The 24,332-nt window shown below is 38.7% G+C and overlaps 1 protein-coding gene across 1 annotated transcript in view; it reads right to left on the bottom strand.

The window, feature by feature from the left end:
* The window catches only part of LOC139976998 (uncharacterized), a 144,698-nt gene that overhangs the window by 107,226 nt on the left and 13,140 nt on the right, over nt 1–24,332 (bottom strand). Inside the window, exons 3-22 of the mRNA XM_071985939.1 lie at nt 22,158–22,245; nt 21,052–21,413; nt 20,345–20,667; nt 19,334–19,444; nt 17,222–17,434; nt 14,644–14,790; nt 14,055–14,223; nt 12,749–13,027; nt 12,360–12,488; nt 11,388–11,572; nt 10,624–10,854; nt 9,956–10,063; nt 7,257–7,437; nt 6,419–6,645; nt 5,482–5,784; nt 4,400–4,552; nt 3,413–3,787; nt 2,663–2,880; nt 1,564–1,756; nt 832–1,014 (exon numbers count right to left, since the gene is read on the bottom strand). Of these exons, the coding sequence (XP_071842040.1) occupies nt 832–1,014; nt 1,564–1,756; nt 2,663–2,880; nt 3,413–3,787; nt 4,400–4,552; nt 5,482–5,784; nt 6,419–6,645; nt 7,257–7,437; nt 9,956–10,063; nt 10,624–10,854; nt 11,388–11,572; nt 12,360–12,488; nt 12,749–13,027; nt 14,055–14,223; nt 14,644–14,790; nt 17,222–17,434; nt 19,334–19,444; nt 20,345–20,667; nt 21,052–21,413; nt 22,158–22,245 (4,178 nt within the window). The remainder of the gene's footprint in view (nt 1–831; nt 1,015–1,563; nt 1,757–2,662; nt 2,881–3,412; nt 3,788–4,399; nt 4,553–5,481; nt 5,785–6,418; nt 6,646–7,256; nt 7,438–9,955; nt 10,064–10,623; nt 10,855–11,387; nt 11,573–12,359; nt 12,489–12,748; nt 13,028–14,054; nt 14,224–14,643; nt 14,791–17,221; nt 17,435–19,333; nt 19,445–20,344; nt 20,668–21,051; nt 21,414–22,157; nt 22,246–24,332) is intronic.

The raw sequence follows: 24,332 nt of genomic DNA on the forward strand, positions 1-24,332 counted from the left end.
TATCACGCAGTGGTATGCACTGAAAAGAGGTGATATCAGTCCACCCAAATGGTTCCCCCTTCGTTACCTCTGCTTTCCCCTCTCCCAAGAAAATGCCAAAAGGTATCACTGACAGAGGCAGCCTTTACAATTTGTTACAAATTAAGATGCAAACACCAGAAAGTGACCCTCAGAATTTGGTTCAGCTTAATAATGGCCAGATGTGTGAACAACATCGGCAGTAGCAAATGGTAACAAAATTTTTAATATTGGACTTTTTTTTTACTTCGCAATTCCAGATTCCAAGTTCTTTCACTACATCATTAATCTGTGTAGGACCACTCAAATAAAGAAAAGGAGACATTTGTTTCTTTCTTAGAAATATCTTAAACAATAATACCTTCCTCATTATGTATCCTTCACAAAGAGGCACAGTTCCTATGGATATTACCTAGTGAGGATTGTGGATGATGTGGGGGAGATGAACATTACAGGAATGAGCCTAGGGTAAAAAAACAATCACTGAACTTTGTGGGTGATACTATACTAATGTCAAAGGCGCCAGCACGCAGTGCGACACAGTTACAGTTGGGAACATTATGAAACTTCAGAGAAAAAATTGCAGCATAGGCTCCAGTTTGAATATGCTACAGTGTGTAAGGATAATAGTTTTTGTCACCCTGCAGGTTGGGTATCCATCGGTAATGAAAAACATGCGAATGACGGATCAAATGATACAATGCTGCTGATAGAAATTCACAGAAATTGAGGTGTAAATCTTGGAGGTAGAAAAAAATCACAGAAATCTGTGAATTCGCAGAAAAAGCTCATGCCTGACATTAGTAAACATACCAAGTGGACAGTAACCACCAGCAGGACATATCTCTCCGGTCACTCCATCTGTAGGGTCCGAGGTATACGCTCCCTCGTAGCACACATAGCCCGGGTCACAGGGGCTCCTTGGTAGGGTCAGACCGGGAGCATCACAGTACCAACCAGGGTCACATAGGGGACAACTCTCAAGACTTGGAAGTACTGTCAACAACAACAAAAATATTTGTCAGAAAGGGTGAATTTTCTTCTTCTTTTTTTGTTAAATAATTTCCAAAACATCCCATATAATTATCTAACATTTCACCATAAACTGATTTCTGTAATTAAATCAAGTCTATTTTCTGAATGTAATCCCTAGCATAGAAATGGTTACATAAGGAACTGCAAACGACTAAGGGCTGGATAGTTCGACTGGTAGAGAATAGGGTCACCACTGTGTCAAAAAAGAAAAAGAATGTAAACATATTCTTAAAAAGCGCATTACATGTAAAAACATCTCAACTCTTCGAACAACATATAAATTGCAAGCTATGAAATAAAAATTATCAAATTCTGTAAGAATTAGAAAAGTTAAACTCTTTGATACACGAATATTATGTTAAATATCAATACATAAACAATTCGACTGCCAAGCTGCAGTGTTCTACCCAGCCAGGCTGCAGAAGGCTGCAGCTTCCCACCAGCTTCTGTACTTTTGACATAGTATCTTAGTCTGATGTCACTGACTTGATTCTTGTTTTGGATACTTACATGTTGCGTTCCCGTATCTGCCGATGGGACAGGGATAGGACGCTGAGATGTTTGCTGGGCAGTAGTAACCCCGGGGGCAATCTATGGGTGTACCAGTACCGAGGGGACAGTAGTACCCAGCTGGACATGGCCTACAGTCCTCCACATAGCGTCCTCCAGTGGTATCTATATAAGTACCACCTGGACAAGGAACCTTGTGACAGAGAATTAAAATATGAATTAAAAAAAAGGTCATTGATTCACATGAAGCAGGCAAATGTGTTATTGGCATTGCAGCTGGATATGAATATGCATTATGATAATCACCTATGGAGAGCCGATAATTAACCTTGCAAAACAGTTTCATAGAGCAAACACATAAACCACTGTAAGATCTGGCAACTTAGGGCTGAATGGCAGCATTGGTAATATAAACAAAGCTTTAAGTACCTCGTGGACAAGGGACGCAATGAAGAGTAAATACTTACATCCAGATGATAAAGGCCAATGTACCAACGGCATGGCAGTTGTGTATGAATATGCACCAATGACATGGCAGTTGGGTATGAATATGCATTAGCTAATCCCCATGGGAGGCTGTTACATAACCAACCAGAGCAGCAACATCAAAACAATAACCTGGCCATTAGCTTCTGACAAGCATCCTTGCCAAGAATTCATTTTATATTTTACCAGCAGTGTCGGTAGAGTGCAGGATTAGGGTTTTTTTGTGGTGAATGCTCTCAATTCTGATTGAATTAACAAAGTTACTTTCAATAACTTCTTCATAATAATTACTAGTCACATTTCTTAACGAATAGTAAGTCATTAACAGGTTAACAGTTTTAGCTGATTGTTGAGGGTTTATCTATTGATGTGAGACAAACTTAATTCCTTACTAGCACCAAAACACTACCCTCTGCGATTTTTCCAATAGGCAAATGGTTCATTTACATCAAACAGCATGCAGCCGTGCATACAATAACTCATAAATCTTGTTGGACAACCCAGCTTCCCCAATTCTAGCAAAATCTTATGAGAATGTTCAGATGCCAGAATGGTGAAGTTGCAAACTTTGTTACAAAGCAGCCTTGCAGAGACACATTTGAAGTAGACTTACCTGTTTCTGACCGTATGATCCAATAGTAGATGGGGTAGTGGCGTAGGTGTTGGTGATGTTGGTAGGACAGTAGTAACCAAATGTGCACATCCCAGAAGGGGTACTGACACCCTCCAAGCAGTACCGCCCGGCATCACAGGAGGTGCAGTCTGTGATGGCACCGATGCCCACCAATGGGTTGTAAGTACCCACGGGACAGTTCAGTTCTTCGGGTGTTGCTGTAATAATAATAGAATATGTTGGAGTAAACATTACACAAGAAGTTTATGATATAAAAGGAGGACATCAATGTCCTTCCTGTCCACCCTCTGTCCTTCCAACATCACATCCTCTCCTCTCCCCCTCCCTAATACACATCACCTGATTACCAATGGGAAGTTTAACAAATACAGCTATACAACAATGAAGGTATTGTTCTCCTTGGTTGTGGTATGTTTGCCATCCCCATGGTGCCCCAGCTTGCACACCTGCCCCCTTCACCCCCACCCTGCCCCCTCCCCTTCGCATCATACATTTGCTGTATTTTGTGAGATTGCTTTGTGGAAGTTGCTTGAGCTGAGAACTGCTTAACAGTGGTTTCTCTGCTTACAACTGTGTTATACAGCCATTTTTCAGACTTCAGTACTTAAACTTCATTAAGAAATAAAGTAAGGTACTATTGGGACGAGTAAGCCGTACAGAGATGCTTTCAAGAATGTTATGATTTTTGGCTGATTTATAGTGATTGTCATTATCCTGTCAAAGACTTACCCTCTGGACAGTACTTTGCCAGGCTGCAGTTAGTAGCTTCATCGAGAGATCTCAGACCACCGCCGCAGTAGAGACCAGCCGGACACCTCTTGTTGTTAATCATGTCCACGTAGGACGTGGTGTCATTGTCGCAGTAGTAGCCCGGTTCGCAGGATAGGCACCCGCTCTGACCGGGCTCGGAGTAGTTCCCTACCCCACAGGGGTCAGGGGTGACGGTCATACTTAGACAGAAGGAGCCCCCGGGGCATTCCCAACAGTCGCTTTCGTACCCCGCGGTGTTTCCAATTAGGGTACCATTGACGTCCACTCCATGAGGCATGTAGGTCCCGGCTGGACACTCTACAGGGTTAACTGTGCCAAGCTCACAATAATGTCCTGCCCGGAGAAAGAATGACCGGCAGTTATTCATTTGTTACGGGAAGGATCAGTTTTTTGGTCTTACACAAAATAAATTGCAAAGAATCTCCAAGGTGATGGAGGGTGTACAATGTATTATGTCATGAATTTAATGTAATCAACTAGTTGTCCCCCAGACAACCTACAAAGCTAATATTGGTTGTCTGAACAGTAATTTGGTCGTCTCAGATGTTTGGAAAACAGTTAAAAAATGCACCCCACAATTAATATTCAGTAATTTATACAAACTATATGAATATGAAATTATATGCAAAATGTAACTCTAATATTGACTGACTCCTTATCTCTGGATGTAAGAGTAGAAATATGAATGCTTGTCACACTTTGAATATGCAAATTAAGTGTTAAACTCCTGTCATTGGTGAATGGTAAACATGTGATTGCTTAGTATGAAAACTTTATCCTGTTTTTGTGGAGATCAAGATCGTTGAGAGCTCTGTCCCACTAAATGTCAACAGGTAAATTCACTTACAAATAAAAACCAAATCATACGTTAAATCAAGTGTTTTACTTGTTTGAGAGGAGTGGGTCAAATGCCAACAATAAACTAAAATTATCATTTTATTGTACCTTGTGTGCAGTCCAAACAGTGTTCTGAGGCATTCCATTTACTGTAATGGGAGTTGTATGTGCCGTTAGGACAGGCAAATTCCTCGTCATACCTCGTACCCTCTGGACAGTAGTAGCCTGGGGGACACGGTCCACTTTCGGAAGGTTCTCCGCCTGTGAAAGGGAAATTTTAACCGACATGAAGCATAGTATCAAACCATCACCAAAAATTGTATCATACTGTTTACCAGCCATTCCCCCTTCCCACCCTCCTCCCCTACCCCACCCTCCCACTCCCCCCAAGGAAAAAAATAATAAAAGAAGAAAGGGCATCAGCAGCTGAGTCATTTGGTTAAACCTGTTTTTATGGTGCAACAGATGTAAAAGATCCACGCTACAAAAGGGACATAGGTGACACTGGCCATATGAAACAAGACCTCTGTAATTATGAAATTATGAAACTCTTGCAAAATATGTGAATAAATTACAGACATACAACTTATTAGAGCACAATATCTTAACAAGACTGTTAATTCATGTAGGCATAACATGAAAAATATTCCCAAACTATCAATTTCTCTTTCTGGAAGAGGACCTTCAAGGGACACCAAGGATTTCTTGGAAGACTCGAAAGAGTGATATCGGTAGATACCACCATTAGTAAAAAAGTGGCTGTGTATCAGAAAACATGGGTGAAAAATAAGACAACTGGTGGGTTAATTATGTTAACTGTGTAACTTGTCTTGAGCAACATTATGTGTGGAGGTAACTAAAGTTTTTATGTGCCAACAAAAGTTCAGAGGGAAGGTGTTTCCTGGGCTCCCTCCCTAGATCTGACCCCTGACCTTTTGGACACCTACATCATGTTTCTGATTTTTAACTTATAAAGGACAAATCTTTATCAGTTGAATAGCTTCAAATAACTAAAGACAATTACAGCCAAGAGAGAGTAATATGTTAATTAGGCTAGACAAGAAACAGCTGTTAGGACTATATTTTTAGGCAAATTATTAAATAAAAACAATATGGCAAAGAAATATGGTTCCGACTCAACTTATTTTACCCCCCAAAAAAATTAATAATCCACTACTATTTCAAAATACCTGTGCAATAGTATGCTGGAGTACAAGGCGTGCATTCCTCTGCTTTAGTCAGGTTAGCCGCCGGTGAGAAGGTCCCTTCCGGACAGGGGTACCTGTCAGGTGATGGGGTCATAAAGGGGCAGTAGTACCCTGGTTTACATGGCTGAGGGGGGTTGACCGTCTCTCCTGTCCCCCAGGAGCAGTAGTGGCCCTCCCAACAGGGGGAACATTCTTCCGCAGCAGAGAGGTCAGTCTGACCAGTATAGGTTCCCGGAGGACAGGGGAACTGATCGTTGCTGATGGTACCGTTCGGACAATAGTACCCTGGAAGGAGGAAGGAATTTAAGAAATAAGCATGACAGAATTAATCCAAAATTGTAAGTAACAATATGATAATCCATAAAGCAAATAAATAAAAAATAAAAAAAGGTGGTCATAATGAAGAAACACTAGCCTTACAATCCTAAAGAAATAATGGTTGTTCTTTCGGCCTCTTCTTTCGAGGGGGAGGGGGCTGGGGCGGGGGGGTTGGAGGAATTTCCAAACAGGTTCTTAGGTTAGAGGATCCTAGTATAAGATAGATCTAGATCAGGGTGAAGAAAAACTTCACTTACAATCTTAAAGAAATAATGGTTTTCTTCCAGCTTCTTCTTTCACTGGGGGAGATAGAAGGATTTCCAGACAGGTTCTTAGATTATAGGACCCAAGTATAAGATAGGTCAGGGTTCTCAAATAGGTGGTCCACAGGCCAAATCTGGCCTATGGACGAAAAATCTGGACCGCAGTCTTCCACTTATCGGGTATCTGGGCCCTCAAGGCTTGAGCAGCCTACTGGTCTATCCTATACATTCCTCAAGAGAGGGATAACGATAATTTGGACCTCTCTGGCCCTTTGCTTCTACCAAAATGTCTCGCGGGCCCTTGTAGAATATCAGAGAAGCACTGATGTAGGCATTACCTTCAGCACAGGGGTGAGAACTGTTGCTGAGTCCAGGCAATGGACAGGACCGGCCCTGATCGCAGAGACGACAGTTGTACTTGTGGCCCGCTCCCTCATCCGGGTTATAAGTGCCTGGATCACACTTTGTCGGTTCGATTGTTGGAGCGGATGCACTGCCATGGGGGCAATAGTTTCCAGAGGGACAAATGGTACACTGGGTGGCATTTTCAAATCCGGTACCACCTCTGTGAGAAAGATAAAAAGTTTACCAAGAGTGTGTTTACTTGTCTTCACCATGTTTGATGTTCACTATGACAGACACACAGTGTTTCTAACACATGGATTTGGGCAACCCAGTATTATCAAACAACTGTTCACTTCAAGTCTGAGAAGGAAAGGTAAAGGGAGCATAATTCTGAAAGGAAGGAGCTGAGATAGGGAAACAGTGTACTGTGAAAATATCCACATACTTTATGGCTAGTCGAGTGTACAAGATTGGGTAAACTGTGAGCATTGATTGACAGGCAGTTTCTTCATTTGTCCCTTAAATATATTACGAGACTACAGAATTCTTTATCCAATATTACCCTATAGGCCCCCTAATTAAGCCCATGCCCCAGGGCTTTATCACCCTAACTACAACCCCCAATTTGTTTTTCTCACGCCTGGGATAAACTATGTGACATTAGTTCACTTAGTGTCTGTTAGAAATCACTGCCATTTCTATTCCACTACTGGTGTTCTGAGGGCATGAGAACATGGCAATCTTCTTTATACCTTAAATAACCTCCCCCTCCTCTACCCTTCATAAGTGCCCTTCCCCCCACTCCCCTGCCCTCCTCGTTATTTCTCATACCCATAAGTTCCAAGAGGACAGGCATGCTCGTAGGTCGTTTCTTGTCCTGCGATACAATAAAATCCCTGTTCACAGATATTCACAAAGTCACTGGAAGCTTCGGGACAGTAGTAACCGGCCGGACAGATGATGCAAGCAATCCCTTCCGCTGATTGGTTGAGCCTGTCATTGTAGGTTCCACCTGAAAAGAAGTCAAGAAATTCAAAATCTTTACCTTTCTGAGCTCATCATGAAAAGACGTTAATTAAAAATTAACTCACGGTGTCAGTCAGCTGGAATTTGTCACAAAACAGTTTTGTGACTAGGAAAAAAGTGTCTTTTCCAGACTCTCCAAAAAGGAAGAAGGAGGACCTTTTTAATTGAATTTTGAGAGTACCACTTTTTCTAACCATAATGTAGATGTCGGTCCAAATATCTGCAGGAGGGGGGGGGGAGAGGGTTAAGTCTTTAGAACTTTGCCTAGTTGAGTACTATCCACATATATGACGTAGCTCTGAGGTGATCCGTCTATATCATTTTCAAAGGATTTCAAATCCTGTTTATATCAAATATTTCCACCAGCTGCACTGAAGATGTCGGCAAGGACAAGAAACTTGTTAATCTTTCTTGGGAGGAGGGGGGGTAGGACAAGAAACATTTTGTGGGGGGTGGGACATAATACAAATTGATAACAAACTCAAAACCAAATAAATTTATACATTATGTTTTTTCTGATATTTTTTCTTTAAGTCTCACAAACTTTGAATTGAAGTAACATGAGAGACACTACTGCAAGTTGTTCCTTAAAAACATGGCAATTGTGCATAAGTACAGAAATATTCTTTGAAAAATGGTATCCCAAGTTTTTCATTTATTCATCTGCTCTTTCATATTACTTTGTTTTACAAGTGGATAACTTATGCAAAGAGAAACTGATTAATGTCTTCACTTCTTGCTCTGCAATCAATCACTAATGAGTCAGATACAATCCCTGCTGGGATTACTAGAGTACACAGGGGATTACCAATGCTGCACATAGGACAGACCCACCAGCAACTGGCTCTTCAATAAAATAAAAAGGTTTTTTTAAAGGTTGAACAATGAAGAAATAAAGGTTTTCAAAGGCTTCAAACATGAAAATAAAGGGTTTTAAAGGTACAAATTGAAGTTAATTTGTAACATACTCACCATATATGCGCATTTTTACATCATCTGTGGCCCTTATTTAAAATACCTGAACTACATTAACTGTTGTTTGTGAGTCTGTATTTTATCACTGCATGAATCATGCCTGGCTGTCCACAAAAACTTAATGGCCAATGGTTAGCATGACTGAATACAATATTTCTACTCTAAACTAAATCTTTAAATAAAAATGGTTCAACTTAAAATTAAATAAAGGTTTTGAAAGGTTTTAAAGAAGTATTTTCATAAAATAAAGAGCTGTTTTTGAAATAAAGGTTTTTTAAAGGTTTTATAGGTTTTGCTGGGAGGTCTGGAAGGATTAACTGATGGGATTAATACTGCAGCAGTAGATATAAGAGAGATTAAAGATATAAAGGTAATACATCACTTTAGGAATTACCTTAATCTATACATTACATACAAATACATTTTTTATAAATATGAAAAACGGAAAATTGGAGGTATGAGTAATGTTAGCAAACTAACTATTTGACAGGTTGCTTGCCAAAGAAATGAAAAGACTACTTTATATCTTTTGTTATTTTCATAATAAAATTTTCCACATATTCACATCCACTTAAAAATCTGTATCATAAAAGAATGTGAAATGTGAGTTATGACTCCATAAAATTTTACAGATGATGTGAGTTTTGGTCAGTATTATCTTGAAATTCCCCCTAAAGCTAGGCTTCTGTAGATATCAAATGAAGGTATCAAATGTGGATGCCACCAGCAAAAAGAGATTTGAATCTCAAAATTTGTACTTGTTAAAGCTTACGCAGAATCAACATAAGATAGAGTATTTGTAGTCTCTTTTCGATTTGGGGGGTAGGGGGAATCAGGAAGAGGGGATTTGGGAGGATTTGAAAGTTTGGAATTCAAGAATCCATTAGTAACAAAGTCTGAATAGAAAATTAATCATAAACAATGTATATAAATTTATGTAAATGATAAATACTGGAATAATAAATAGAAGCAGACAATATGAATCAAGTTTGTTTTTCCATTTTCCAGTTTTCAAGCCATCCAAGCATTTTACATATGCAAAGTAATGTGACCAAAACTGCATTGATAGCAACTGCAAAATGAAGATCAGTCTTCAAGAAAGAAGATAATAATCCATTTTTTATTGTTGTTGTATGAAAGCATTTCATTTCATTTGGTAAAACAAAGTCTGAATAAAAACTTTCAATATTTCTCACTTTATGTGTCACATCTTTTGAGGATGTAACAACTTGTAAATTTAGATAATTTCATAGGTACTTTCTGTATAATTGTAAATTATTTATGGTAACAGCACAGTCAGTACACTGCAAGCATTGGTTGTACACATTAACCTATCCTAAATTAACATTAGGCTAATAAATGTTTTGAACACCTATACTAGCCTATCTTGGCCTAGCCTACAATAATTTTGATAGCAAATATGTTTATCCTGAATTGTCTGTATTAGGCAATCACTGCTTAGCTACACATTTGGAGCTAGCACATCTGTAGTGGCCTATCCTTAATTACCACTGATTCATGTTTTTTACCTGGACAAGGAAACCTTGTTGCAAATGTGGTTCCTTCAGGACAATAATGTCCAGTGGGGCAGACATTTGTCTCGTATCCAGTGTTGCCCGTACCAGCACAGTGGTAGCCTGTGGACCAAAAATACAGAATAAATAGACAGAATACAAGGGATTTTTTACTGTCCTGCCCCATCAACGATACGAAAATTCATAGTTTACAATTATGACAAAACCAACCAATCTTAACTTCACCTTATCATAAACCAAACAAATAACTCCAACCCTGTTCTTTTTCAATCTTGATGGAAGCTCATAAACACATGACCACACCTAGGTACATCTTTTCTTTCCAAAGTTTCCATTTGTACCTAAGAGAAAGTAATTTTAAAAAGCAAAAACTGTCCAGACTGTGTTAATACTGTCGAGCAAAAGTGTCACTTTAAATGCGAAGGCAATCAGCTCACACTATACCAAATTTCCAAAGTCTTACAAGAAGTAGATTCTCGGGATAATGTTGTACGATCCTTCCCACCAGTACCGAAAGGGATAAATTATGCATATAAAATCAATTTTAAGTGACCACTTTTCCAACACAACAACAATCTAGATACAAATTGACATTCCTGACCAACAAAGCTATGATCCTTTGCCCTTACCCCCCCCCCCTCCCAAAAAACACAACGACTCACCAGGTGGACAAGGAAGACAGTCGGATACTGACGTTGAGGTATTTCTGGAGTTGTACGTCCCAGCTGGACATTCATATCGGTCCTTGCCGTCACAGTAACCGCCCGGTAGACAAGCTTCTAAGATAGGGGTACTGCTGGTGGATCCCTCATCACAGGTATATCCCGGCTGGCATTGGTAGCAGTTGGTGTACCCCTCTCCTGACCAGTGGCCGATCGGGCATATCTCTGGCGCTGAAAAAAGTAAATGCAAGGCGCAAACGTAAGAATATTCTTACAAGTCAACATTGTTGATGGTCTGATGATGTCCTTTTCTTTTCAACAGCATATTCCTTTTAACTGTGAAAGTGCACTAAAAAGAGTAGAAGATCATTTAATTAGTGGACAATTTCCAGCTGAATTGGTAGAGCAAAGGATTTTTAATCCTGAAGAACACCGGTTCAAATCTATTTTTAACTGAAAAAGTTTCTATGCTCTTTTCATATTCAAATGATAAGGAATAAGAAACTGTTTTGTATTTCATGAATTCTGCAATCCCTATGAGCAAGTAGTAGTATATATGCTTTTGACAAAGATGTTTGACAGATCTTTTTTACTAGCAATGACATAAGTAAGGAATCAGTATTTAGTAATTCTGGATTGCTAAACGGTATTGGGTTCACAGCTCAAGTTGTCAATTAACTAATCTGTTACGAATGAAATTTATCAAGTTTATGTCAAAATATTGAAAAGTTAATTCCAATAGCCCTTTTATAAACATAACTTACTAGTTTGGTCTGCACACTGGTAACCAGCTGGACAGATGGTACAGTTGACAGCATTTAAGCTACTGTAGTATCCAACCGGACAGGGAACCTGGCCCGTGTAGATTGACGGACAGAAATATCCAGGCTCGCACGTGTCACAGTCTACTTGGGCCCCTGGTGAGTATGTCCCCGCAGTACACATCTCTCTGTAAGAGTTACAAAGACAGTACTTATGAATATAGATAACTCGTCCAGAAAGGAGACACTCCATACTTAAATGTCAAGTGTGGATTGATCAGGGTTCCAAGTGCTAGGGTGTGGGGGGGTCCACATATTAGGGGGGTCCACATATTAGGGTTACATGTGTTATGTTCCAGTTAAATAAGGAGTAAAGGTAGTAGTTAATACAGACTAATGTATTAGCAACCCAGATAATAAAGGGGGCCAGATAATAATGGGCCCAGATAATAGGGGTCTAGATAATAGGGGCCCAGATAAAAGGGGCCCAGATAACAGGGGTCTAGATATTACGGGTATAGGTGATAGGGGTCTAGGTAAGTGAGATCCAGATAATCGTGATAACGGGTGACAGGTCAACAGATGTGCCAGAGGTCCAGATACTAGTGGTTAAAATAAATGGGGCCAGATAGAGGTCCAGTTAATATAGGTCAAGATAATATTGATCTGGGTAATGTAAATCTAGGTAAGAGGGTATCTAGGTAAAATGGTCCTTAGCAACGAAGATCCAAATATTAGGGAGTACAGGTTTGACAGAGGTCCATGTATTATCAGTTCAAATGATGCCAGTCAGAAAAAGGTCCATTTAAAATAGATTTGAGTATGATATTCATAAAGAAAGGGTCCACATAAAACGGGCCCTGGTTAATATGTATCCACAAATACTGTGACAATGGTTTAACTTGACGTACTTTAATCTCGTCGTAACACCTGCGAACCATATCTATTGCCGGTCAAAGCTAATTTTGTACTTACGTTGGTTCCTCCGTGGTAGAGGGACATTTGTACCCAGGTGGACAAGCTGTGCAGTAGGTTGAGTTTTCCAGTGAGTAGTAACCAGTATCACATGGATAGATACTGCTACTGAACGGTACTGGGCAATAGCTGAAAAACAAGGAATACAGAGATGAAACAGCTGTAGGAGACAAACCTTGTCTGTTTTCTGTCATTCTTTCTCTGAATCAAATCCTAGGAGGATCAAAACGTCTGGCGGCCTAGCTTTCATATATTTACCTACACTATGTCTTTTGTAGGGATAAGCAATTTTTTAACAATCAGTACATAAATGGAAAAAAATCAAAACAAGCAACAACATAAAAACAGAACGAAAGTCAAAACTAGTAACGAAAAGAAGTCTTGCTCACCTCCCAGCAGGACAAGAAGTACACACGCTCTGTTGGCCTGCAGAGAAGGTGCCCGGATTGCACGGTTCCTTGTAATCCTGGTCAGTGTAAGGACAAGCATACCCAACCGGGCAAGCCGTGCAGGCGACACTCTGAGACGTACTAAATTCACCAGCCAAGCAATCTCTGATGTCTTGTCCGTCCGTACGAGGACATTCGCTACCGGCGGGGCACACCACACAGACGGTTGCATTGGTTTCCGAGTACGTCCCTCCGTCACAGCTAATCTCTTGGTCGGATCTGTTTTAACCAAATAATATAAAAAATATAAAATATCACTAACAGTTAAACAGAGTTACAAAAGAGCTTTGAAAGAACTATATTCCATACAATTCTACATTTTATTTTATTACTTTTTTTTTTTTTGGGGGGGGGGGTTTATCCCCAACAGGAGTATATGAAATATATTTCAGTGGCCTTAAAGTTTGAGAGTCAGAAGGCCAGAGGTATGATAGTATGAGGGCATGATGATATTAAGAGGGAATGATGTTTGTAATCGTTTTGGAACTGATCAATTAAGTTTGACACTATCAATAAGGATAAAGTCATGCACTGAAAAGTCATTGTGAAATGGTTGTGGCAATTTGGATCTCAGTGTGAGATTGTAGGGTTAACAAATAACATATATTTAAATGGTACAATCTAACCCACAATGTCACTTTAAGGTTTATACTCTTGCACTCAAAACAAGGAAATTTTAAACAGGATATAAACTGATGACATTGCAAAATACCAAAACATACTTCACTTTTGCCTAATCTGAACTAGATCAGTTCCTATCTCAAATTGAATCACTTTTACAAGGCTTCAAGTCAGTTTTCTAAGAATTAAACTGAAATGACATTTCCCTTGAATAAATAGATATCTGTGGGTAACAAAATAGAACCCAGTGGGGTCAACTCATGACGAGAATTAGTCCATTAACCATAGGTTGCATTCTACAGCTCTCTTGACCTCAACTTTCTGAAACTTTATCTCTCCTGCAACAATCTGGTGAGTTTGGAAGAGTTGATTTGTTCACACCTTGCCATGTCTGCCTTGATCTGATAGTGATTTGGCTACTAGCTGTGTGAAGAGTTGAATAATAGACGAATAGGCAGCTCAACTAAGGTCCGAAAAGATGTGACTGATCACTCAGCTAACCAACTGGAAAAACCTGCCGTTCAGTACAAACAGCGGGATTTTGGATGCAACCTATTGTTAATGGACACTTTCAAGGCACAAAGGTCACCCAAATAGGTCATAGGGATGACAATATTAGACTTACACAGTGCTGGGACAGTAATATCCAGATGTACATGGTGTGCAAGCTGTTGCTTTACCAGTAGCATACCATCCTGGTGAGCATGCCTGCATATTGGTTGCCATGGTATCCGGACACTGGTAACCGGGGGGACAATCAGTACATATGGTCGATGCCGCATAGCTGTACTGACCTGTAAAACACATGAAAAGAATTGTTTGAAGCTGTTTGTATTTTATAACGCTCTTCATCTACGCCAACAATCGTACAAGTTGATATCTGGCAGTTACTTAGATGTAAAGAAGAGGGTCTGTCGTATAGTCTCCTAGAATTAGGTAAGGGACAAATCAACTTCTATGAGCAGGTCTCAACCATTATTTGCCTAATTTTAGTTTGCTTTTTTTTTACACTTAAATAATTCACTTAAGTAAATGAAGAAAAAAAATTATTTAAAATTTAAAAAATTAAATTAAGTTATGAAAAAAAAAAAAAATTCACTAACATAATTTTCACAAAAATCAACCATGTCACTTTTACTCCAAATCAATTAGTGCAAATAGTATCGCCGCGGTGACATACAGTGGCAGAGCGTATCCCTGTCAAGTAAACTCACCGGCACTACATGCCTGGGCTGCCTGGGTGGAGTCCAAGCATGCGTAGCCCTCTGGGCACTCCATACAGCCCTGGTTAAGGGGGTCGTCATTGTACCATCCGGTCTGGCAACGCACCGGAGATGCATTCGTCACATTACACTGGTGTCCTGTGTGCGGAAGCGACGAGGTACAAGTATAAAAACAAACGCAGCTGAAAAGCTCACGGGTGTGATTACAAACTTTCCTCTTTCACATTCATGTAAGCAGGTTTTCAAATTTTCGTGAAAAGATACTTCATTTAATTCATCATAATAAAGAAAAAAGACTCGTAATTCAAGGAAAGAAAGAAGAAAATAATTTTAAACTTGATGATATTAAATATTAAAAACGATTTTAAGCATCTATGGACTGTTCCAGATTTGAGACCATGTTCCTGCGGTTACTTCATCAACTCATTTCTGGCCAATAATTTCATTGTACTTTTAAAAGTTGTGCAAAGATTATCTTAGTAAGTACAGATATTATTTCTGATTTTCTCATACAATAATTGGATGACACACTGAGAAGTTAAAACTCTGTGAACCTGCATTCATTCAATTTGTCTATGTGTTTTGATGTAAAAATGAGTCTTACAGTAGCACTGGGGGTTTCTTTCTTACATTAAAACTTTTATTGAGATCACTTACTCTGGAAGGCTAAAAATTTCTACTTGACCGACTGGAAAGATGTTAACCTGAACAAAGCCTTTGAAAAAGCTATCAAAGGAGTCTCAGCTGAATTATGTAACCTCGAAAAGGATTTTCAGAGAGAACTAAGAGTACATGCCGAGGAAAAACAAGTCTCAAAGCTGAAAACCAGGTTATCAGAAAACAATGCAAAGAAATCAACGACAGAATTTCAAACGTGGAGAGTCAATACGAGACACATTCTATGCTTCTTAACAGGCAAGAACGCTACTCGAGTAAAAACAATCTTTGTATTGTCAGCTACACTACTGAAAACGATGAAGAATGTTTGGCGATAGCCAAATCGGTGTTTGATAAGATTGGCAAGCCAGACTGTATCATCGAAATGGCCTAGAGACGGCAGACTGGTTGAGGGCCGAAATCGCCATATTCTGGTAAAACTCTCCTTTTTTCAAGATAAGCTGTTTATTCTCAAAAACGCTAGAAAGCTGGAACAAGACACCTTTTTTCATAACTGATGACCTTACGCCAGGAGATTTCATAGAGAAGAAGAAGTGGGCAACCAAGGTATCGGATCTCTACAGAAACGGCACCAAGCTACGTTTTCCAGAGAGGTCAGTGGAGACTTGCAGATGGTCGTCCATACAAGTTTGTTGAGCAGTAAAGTCCTTTTGTTTTCCAGTCGCAGATTTGGCGGATATATAAAATAAACGACATTCATATAAGTAATGCATTTATTTATGATGTCTGCCATGCATGGTCATTGCACTCTTTTATTACGCCTAACTCCAGCTATGGTGAACAGATAATTTGGAACAATTCGTTTATTAAAATTAACAATAAGATGGTATTTTACAACTCAATGTTCCAAAAGGGTATTAGGCAGGTGAAACATCTGTTTGACAATGACAATCGTCCATTGTCAATACTGCGTTTCAAAGAGAAGTATAGATTAGATTATTGCCCATTTTCTGTTGACTATGGAATTATTTCATCTATCCCTAGAGCATGGAAGGATGGACTGATGAAGGTTTACAAGGATAATGTTGATAGCTCTAGTGATTATCCCCAGTTTATTCCCTCTGTCTCTAAACATATTAATAATAGCCTTATTACTCGTGTTAGCACTCCTGCTGCGGCTGTAGCCAAATGGAATCTTTATTTTAATATCACAGCCACCCAACGGGAGAAAATTTTTCAAGCCCTGTTTCGCTCTCTCAGAGATTCCAAGATGCAATATTTCCAATTTCGCTTCCTCCATCGCATTATTGGAACAAACCACTACCGTCATAAAATAGGGCAAATCGATAACCCACGATGTCACTTTTGTGGCCGCTATGACGAGACCCTGTTACATCTGTTTTGGGACTGCCCTATTATATCGAACTTTATTTAAGATGTGGAGCAAGCTATTTTTGGCAGACAATTTATACTTTCGAAGAATGACATTTGCTTTGGGTTTCATTATTCAGTAAATCACCCATATAATTTCTTAATTTTTCATCTCAAGTACTTCATCTTCAGTAAGAAAAATTCAAACACGGAAATGAGATGTAGGGATTTTTTATATAAGTTAAAATTTGCTATTAAACTTGAGAAAGAACTCAAGCAAAGAGGCAAAGCTTTCATTTCTTACGAGCAGTTAAAAGACTCATTTAGTAATTGCACTATACTGTTCAGTTAATAACGATTCTTCATGGTTTTTGTACATGTACCTTTCATTACTTGTAAAAGGTTTTTGACCTTATTGTATTCAAATATGTTCGAATTGGCACAAGAACGTTACCAATAAAGATACCAAGCGTGGTAAAAGAAAATAAAAAAAAATAAAAAAAAAAGGATCTTAACCTGTTAAGCAAATGTGAATGTTTATTCATTGTGTCAAAGGTCAAGAGTGAAAGGTTAAACATACCAGCAGGACAGGCTGTGCAGGATGTTTGTGCACCCAATGAATAATACCGGGTTGAACATGGTTGAGCTGAACTAGAACTACACTGATACCCAGCAGGGCATTCCAAGCAAGTGGTGGCATTGCCAACCGAGTAATAACCACTCTCGCACGGTAACTGGTTCTCGGATATCGGAGGACAGTAGTAACCAGGATCGCAGTCGTAGCAATTCATATCTAGAACCAGACGTAAAAGGAAAGTTATGAAGACAAAAGTTTCATTCAGTTCTATAATGATCAGCATCGAAGACTGTTCAGTAATGTTGCTTAGCAACCACATGTGGATAACAGCAAAACTAGCTTGTAACTTGAACTTCACTCCAGATCATAAAGTTATTAATATTTTCAGCTTTTTAGTTTCAACAAATGATTACTGATTCATTAATGATAAGAAAGTTGGGTGGACATCTGTGGAGTAGTGCTACTGTAGATGAAAAAATCTGTCAAATTATTTACTCGTAGCAATATGATCAACCACTCCTACTTACAATTTTCACCATTTATATCCATTCTTCCACCCTCTCCTTGCTACCCACCCCTCCCCCTCCCTTGCAGATACATCTTCCACCCCTTTAGACCACCTTTACTTCTAAAGTTACAAAACCTATTCTTTTATTTTTCCTGATTTTACCTCCTGCTGCTATATAAGTTTCACCATAGAGTAAAAAGATTCCCTGAGCTATATATTCAGTATTATAATTGTATAGATTTATCAATGCACAAGACATTTACAAACCCAGTGGGTGAACATCTTTAGGAATCTTGCAAAAAGTAATAAAAAGGTTCATTAAATAAAACAACCAGAAACAGAGGTTTAACTTTGCTGGAATAAACTTCGTTAATAAGTTAACTTTACACTAAAATAAACCAACACAGCATGATTCAATCCTAAGTGTGTTTTGCAAATTAGGATATGCAATTTCTACGGTTACCAAGGAGACGAATGCAAAGGAAGATGAAAAGGCTATAAAATATTTACTCTACTTTATGTTGTAACTTTGGCATCAAAACAACTTCACAGGGATATCAACAAAATTTGTAATCGCTTTAATGAAGATTAAAATCTTTACAACAACATAAACATGTAACAAGTTTGCATAAATCTTTGCCAGATAGAATATTGCAGATGAATGCATTAGGACAGTTTTAAATCAAGTTTGCTCACAAGGGAACTCTAAATCATATCAACAGCTGCAATTACCAAAAATTGTATACTTCCAAGGTTGCATAAATTTAAAAACAACCAACATTTTTTACCCCATTTGTTTTTCCTTTTGTTATTTCTGTGATATCTGTCATTATAATTGTAGACGGTTAGGTAAATTGGTAAAAACTTTTCAACCTGGCAACATATTCTATTTGACTAATTAGATAAAAGGTTAGGCATGTGCAATATCTTTCTAGTGAAATTTAATACTAGACACTAACTCACCACACACAAATTAATGCACAGATGATCAAAGATAAAATCTTCAAGACATATATATATATATATTTAAACATTATTTTCGTTGCACAGCAACAAAATACTCCATTCAAAAAAATCAAGTGGGTTTAACTTACTAGATGACGTCTGTATCAATCATTCAATAATGTTGTGTTCTTATTGATAATTAGTTCTTAGTGATAATTAGGGTCGTTAATCAGCAGATAGTAACTTGGAAAAGAAAATGCCAGCTCGATTTTCTCAGAAGTGAATTAATGAGGGTTATATAATCTCAAATAATAATAATAATCAGCAGTTATTTTTACAATGCTTAAGTGACCACAATTGGGGGAAAAACCAGCAAGTGCTTATGGATTACAACTTACACGTCGGGTGGCTTACAATTCAACATTTTAGCTCAAATTTGGAAAATTTTCAATTTTAGAAAGTCATTTCAGGTGGGAAAACCGAAGATTGCTCTTGGATGAAAAACCACAGGTTTTACTATGACCTGGCCGGGTATCGAACCTGGAACTTCCCGATTGCAAAGCCTAATTACTTCAAATGCCACCGCCTTTATCCACTCGGCCGCAGTACCGGTATTCAAATGACATCCTAGGTTCTATGTATTTTACGATTCTGAGACTTACCTCCTTCAGGACTGTACTGTGCAGGATCACATTGAGTAGCGGATGAGTTTGTACAGCTGTAACCACCGGGACAGTTGATACACGATGACTGTCCACCAGAGGAATAAGTACCTGGACAGGAAAACATCAAGAAAGAACCAAGGGTAAAACAAATGGTCAAGATTATTGCATTAATGACGAGATGCAGTTATACATACAGTGGGTATACACAGCTAAGCAAGAGATAAGTAGATCAAGTAAATGTTCATTTAACAACATCGGGAGGAATCAGGATGGGACAGAATGGAGGAGATAATGAAGGTGAAAGGGAAGGGGAATTGGGAGGGGGGGTAGTTTTAACGAAAGAATAGTTTGTGACGAGACAGGGGGAATTGTAAAAAGGTAGAATCATCTATCAAAATCTCAACCTCCCCATGCCCCGCCGGCCCCCCCCCCCGCCGGCGCCCTCTTCTCAATTTCTAAAATAATCTCCATTACAAAGCTTCTAATGAGATTGTTTTTTTTTCTCACTTTTGAGTCTCTTTTATCAAACTGTTTTCTGCATTACAATAACTGTATTGGATAGTTGTGTAAAACTCTACAGGTCTTTCATAGCAATACTATAGTAAAGTGACCAGGTGGGTAGGAAGCTTCCAAAAAGTGGGGGGGGCACAATATCAGAGGGGCACTTTCTCATTCCATAACCACCACTTGTTATGCTACAAACGGATACACACCGGCCATATCACATAAAAATATATGATGTGTTAGTATGCTATCAATACCATTTTGGTGCACCTGAATAATTAAACTAAAATATTAAAATTAACAAAGGCTTAAAAGATATTCAAAAGACAGTTCTTCATCAAAGGAGCACATTTTATTTGCCAGTAGGGCACATTTGCTATTTTGGAAAAAAGTGGGGGGCACATGCCCCCAGTGCTCCCCCCCCCCCGGCTCCTAGCACCCTGAAAGTGACATTACAAATGTAAATAAACTAGCTATGGAGATAACTTCAAAAGCAAATCTTACCAGAAGCACAGTCTTCTATCGTGGAAGTGGTCGGGCATCTCTTTCCGGCTGGGCAGGATGAACACACAGCTTCACCATAGAGGGCGTACTCCCCATCGTTGCACTCTGTCGGCTCTGTCGTGGGATCTGTGCAGGCTTTGCCGGCAGGACACGGTACGCACGAAGACTGCACTGAATCGGTTACCTCGTCGTAGGCGCATCGTGTGCAGTTATCTGAGCCCAGGGGAGCAACATAACCATCTGCACAGGAAGTTGGGGTTTGGGAGGGGTCAAGACAGGACTTTCCTTCTGGACAGGGTAAACAAGCTGATGCTGCTTCACCACTGTGGGAGACAAAAAAAATTGCCATATTTTCGATTAAAACTAAGGAAACATTTGACAATAAAAGCAGATTCACCAATATTTTTTAACTTATATATATATAACTATACCAGTAAATATAGGAGTCAACAGAAGAATAAAGACAAATTTGTAACACCAAGGGTGTTCCCACAGGGGAAGGAGGAGGGACCTCTTTTCTGTCATACCTTTGTCCTCACCCCAATGGATAGTTGACTTTCTGTTGCCTGTTTTCGGTACTTTTCATTATTTCTTTTCAATTAATAATTTGGCAAGGTCCAAAAAAGACCAATACTTTTAACTTTTACGAAAGATGATGGTATACATTCATGTGTAAGGTATAGATTCATCATGCAATGTGCTTTTACCTGTAATAGCCCTGTGCACAGGAGGTACACACCCCATCACCTGCCCTGCTTTTGTACCCGGGAGGACAAGGAGCGGAGCTATTCCTGTCGGGGCACTGGTACCCTTCCTCGCACTGAAAACAACTGGTCTGTCCCTCGCCACTTGAGTAGTAACCAAGATCGCATGGTATGGGTTCGTCGTACACCGTGGGACACATGCTCCCCTTGGGACACTGACGGCACTCGCTGCTACCATTCAGTGTGTACTGTCCACTGCCACAGAGTAACGGATTGATGGTGCCACTGACCGGACACGCATATCCACCGGGACAGCTGTCACAGTACTCTGCTGCACCGATGCTATAACTTCCAGGATCGCAATCCTATATGAACAATTTAAACAATGACAATGTGTATTATTTTAACGTTTTTCCATTCGGTAAAATACCTGCCTGTCTTTCAAGAAAATCAACTTTTGCAGCCAAAAAGGGCAACAGAGGCTGAAAATGGCCGTGCTGGACATGGTACTATACTTTTTCTTTACTTATGAATTCGACATAAATATTGTCTTCACTTGATGAGTGATTGAAAGCGAGGAGATGCAGCAGGAAAGAACCAATCAACATCAATCGTTGCTAATAATGCATAAACTGATTCTGCGATCCGTCTGCACTTACAACAGTGTATTGATGGATCATTTTACCAAAGGAGGACAGTCTATGCGATTTTTTGCGATTTGAACCAGATACCATCATAAAGCATATAACGTATACTGTAGTCCTGTGATTTAACCAAGAAGATTTCGGTTTTTGTGTGACTTAAATGTCAAATTGCACAAAGTGCAGTACATGCAATTGCGATGACTGGAGAAACTGAACCACCTTAAACCACTTTGGAGCATATAAATTAGGAAATTTATAAGAGAATTTACTTACTGGTGATTGGAGAGGCTTGTTTTACAAGCGACCAAAAGTTAGGGTTTCTCATTGCTTAATAGGTCAATTATCCAGTGAAGGGTAGCTTCAGAGATCAAATTAGTTTGACAAATTGGTGTGTAAGCGAATGGGGGAATTTATAAGGGGTACAGTATGTTACCTAAAGAAAGAAAATTAACTGCAGTTGCTTACCAAGCATGCGGATGGGTCACTCTGACCCGGTTGGTCACTGTACTGACCGGCAGAGCATGGCACCCTGGCATTACTTCCACCGATACAGCTAGAAAGAAAGAGAGAGAAGAGAGCATCGTGGGTAAAACAATGATTATCATAATTATTTACACAAGTGAAATAATGGTGAATGATAATATCTTGCTGAGGAGGACCAAGTATTTGGAAAGTTGGATGGTAATTCATGGTAAGAATGTTAGCTCAGTGGTTAACGCCGGTTCGAGTCATTCAAAGATCAATGTACAGTATGTCGTCCAGTTACAGAGTTGTTGAAAATCAACAATTCATAATCATGGACGTTAAATATGAATCTAAGAGACTGACTTCGGTCAGCTTGCGGCTTTGATAAGCCAATGAGGCTTCTTCGCGAGTTCCTGCTTGCAGGAGGATATAAGATGCATACATGGTTAAACCTCTAGACCATCCTTAGCTCTGAAAAAAGCATTTCATGCCACTAGTTTTATATGAAAACATTAGTCAACCTGGGATGAGTTTAATTTTTATCATCCAGACAGTAATTATGGTAATGAAATCATTTTAAACAACAGTCATATATTGGTTAACAATAAAGTAATTTTCCAGTATAATCTTTTAAATCACAGAACAATTCATGTGAAAGATTTCATTAAAAAAGATAGCTCGGTAATTCCATATAACACGTTTCAAGCAAAAATATATATTAGAAATTTTCCTTTTACTTCGTACTTTGGGATTATTCACGCCATTCCTAGTTATTGGAGGGGGTACCATGATTCTGTTTTGCTCCCAATGAGTGAAAATAACTTTAATATGTGCATGCGCACACATAAAATAACCAAAAATGTTTATAATAAGCTACTGTAATTACCGGTCTCTGTACGCCCCCGTCGTCTATTATGAAGTGGCAAGCTATGAATTTTCCAGTGAAAATAGATTGGAATAAGATTTTTAGGCTGCCTTATACGGCTGTGAATGACCCCAAAGTAGCATATCTACAATTGCGTTTTCTGCATCGTATTTTAGGCATAAATAGCTTGCTTTATAAAATGAAAATGGTTAATTCTCCACTTTGTTCATTTTGCAAGAATGCCGATGAAACACTAATACATTTGTTTTATAATTGTAGTCACGTTGAGCGATTCTGGGAGGTAGTGAATTCAATTGCATTAAAATTAATTATACTTTTAATTTGACCAATATTTGTTTTGGTGATATGGATAATCCTGTGAACTTTTTAATTTTGCATGCTAAAAAGTATATTTATACTTGTAGGTTGAATAACAAATCCCACATGTGCACGAAATTTATTTTAAGTTTCGCTTTCAACTTGACCTTCACTATTTTATATCTAAGCAAAACAACAATTTGTGTAACCTTAACGACTTCTATGATTTCTTTATGTAAGCTTCTTTTGTAAGTCTTTTTGCTTATTCTTTAGTATTATGTGTTACGGTATTGTAAATAAATACAGTGAAAAAAAAAAAAATTAGTCAACATGTACATCTATCTGTAAGCTTAATTCCCCTTTCTTTGTACAGACCATGAAGGCAAAACCACCATATTTCTCAAATATTAATAATTCAAGATGTTTTAAGCTCATGAAACCCAGACGATAATTATCCTAAATTTCAAAACACTTTATCCTAGTGAAAAATAAGCTTAATAAATTTAATTATTTAGAACACTAAAAAACAGACTTTATCATGTCGGTTTTGTTGTCTGTATGTGTGTGATTATAATTTACGATCCCACATTAATCCTGTCTAGACTAGAATTACCAGACGAGACATTGTTTGATGTTCGTATACATACAACATTCTTTGGTTGACCCCTCCCAATGTACAGTAGCAATGAGGTGACGTGACAGCAGAAACATCTGAACAGCTTCCTATTGCATCATCATTGAAACCCAATTTCACTTATAAGACTTTCCTTGTTTTCTTAGCTTTGGAACAGAAAATTTGTTATTTGAGGTATCTTTCCTATGATCTAACTTTTCTCAAATTCAAAGACAGTTTATGACTGGACTTGACAGGTGAAAGCGAAAGACTCATTTTACCTTATCCATTTGGGTCAATTTCCTAATGATAAGTACCTCTCTGAATTGTACTCCAATATCATGCTCTCAAAGCACTGGTATTGTCAGTACAAACAGTT

This window comes from Apostichopus japonicus, chromosome 12, assembly GCF_037975245.1.
Source record: "Apostichopus japonicus isolate 1M-3 chromosome 12, ASM3797524v1, whole genome shotgun sequence".
NCBI lineage: Eukaryota > Metazoa > Echinodermata > Holothuroidea > Aspidochirotida > Stichopodidae > Apostichopus > Apostichopus japonicus.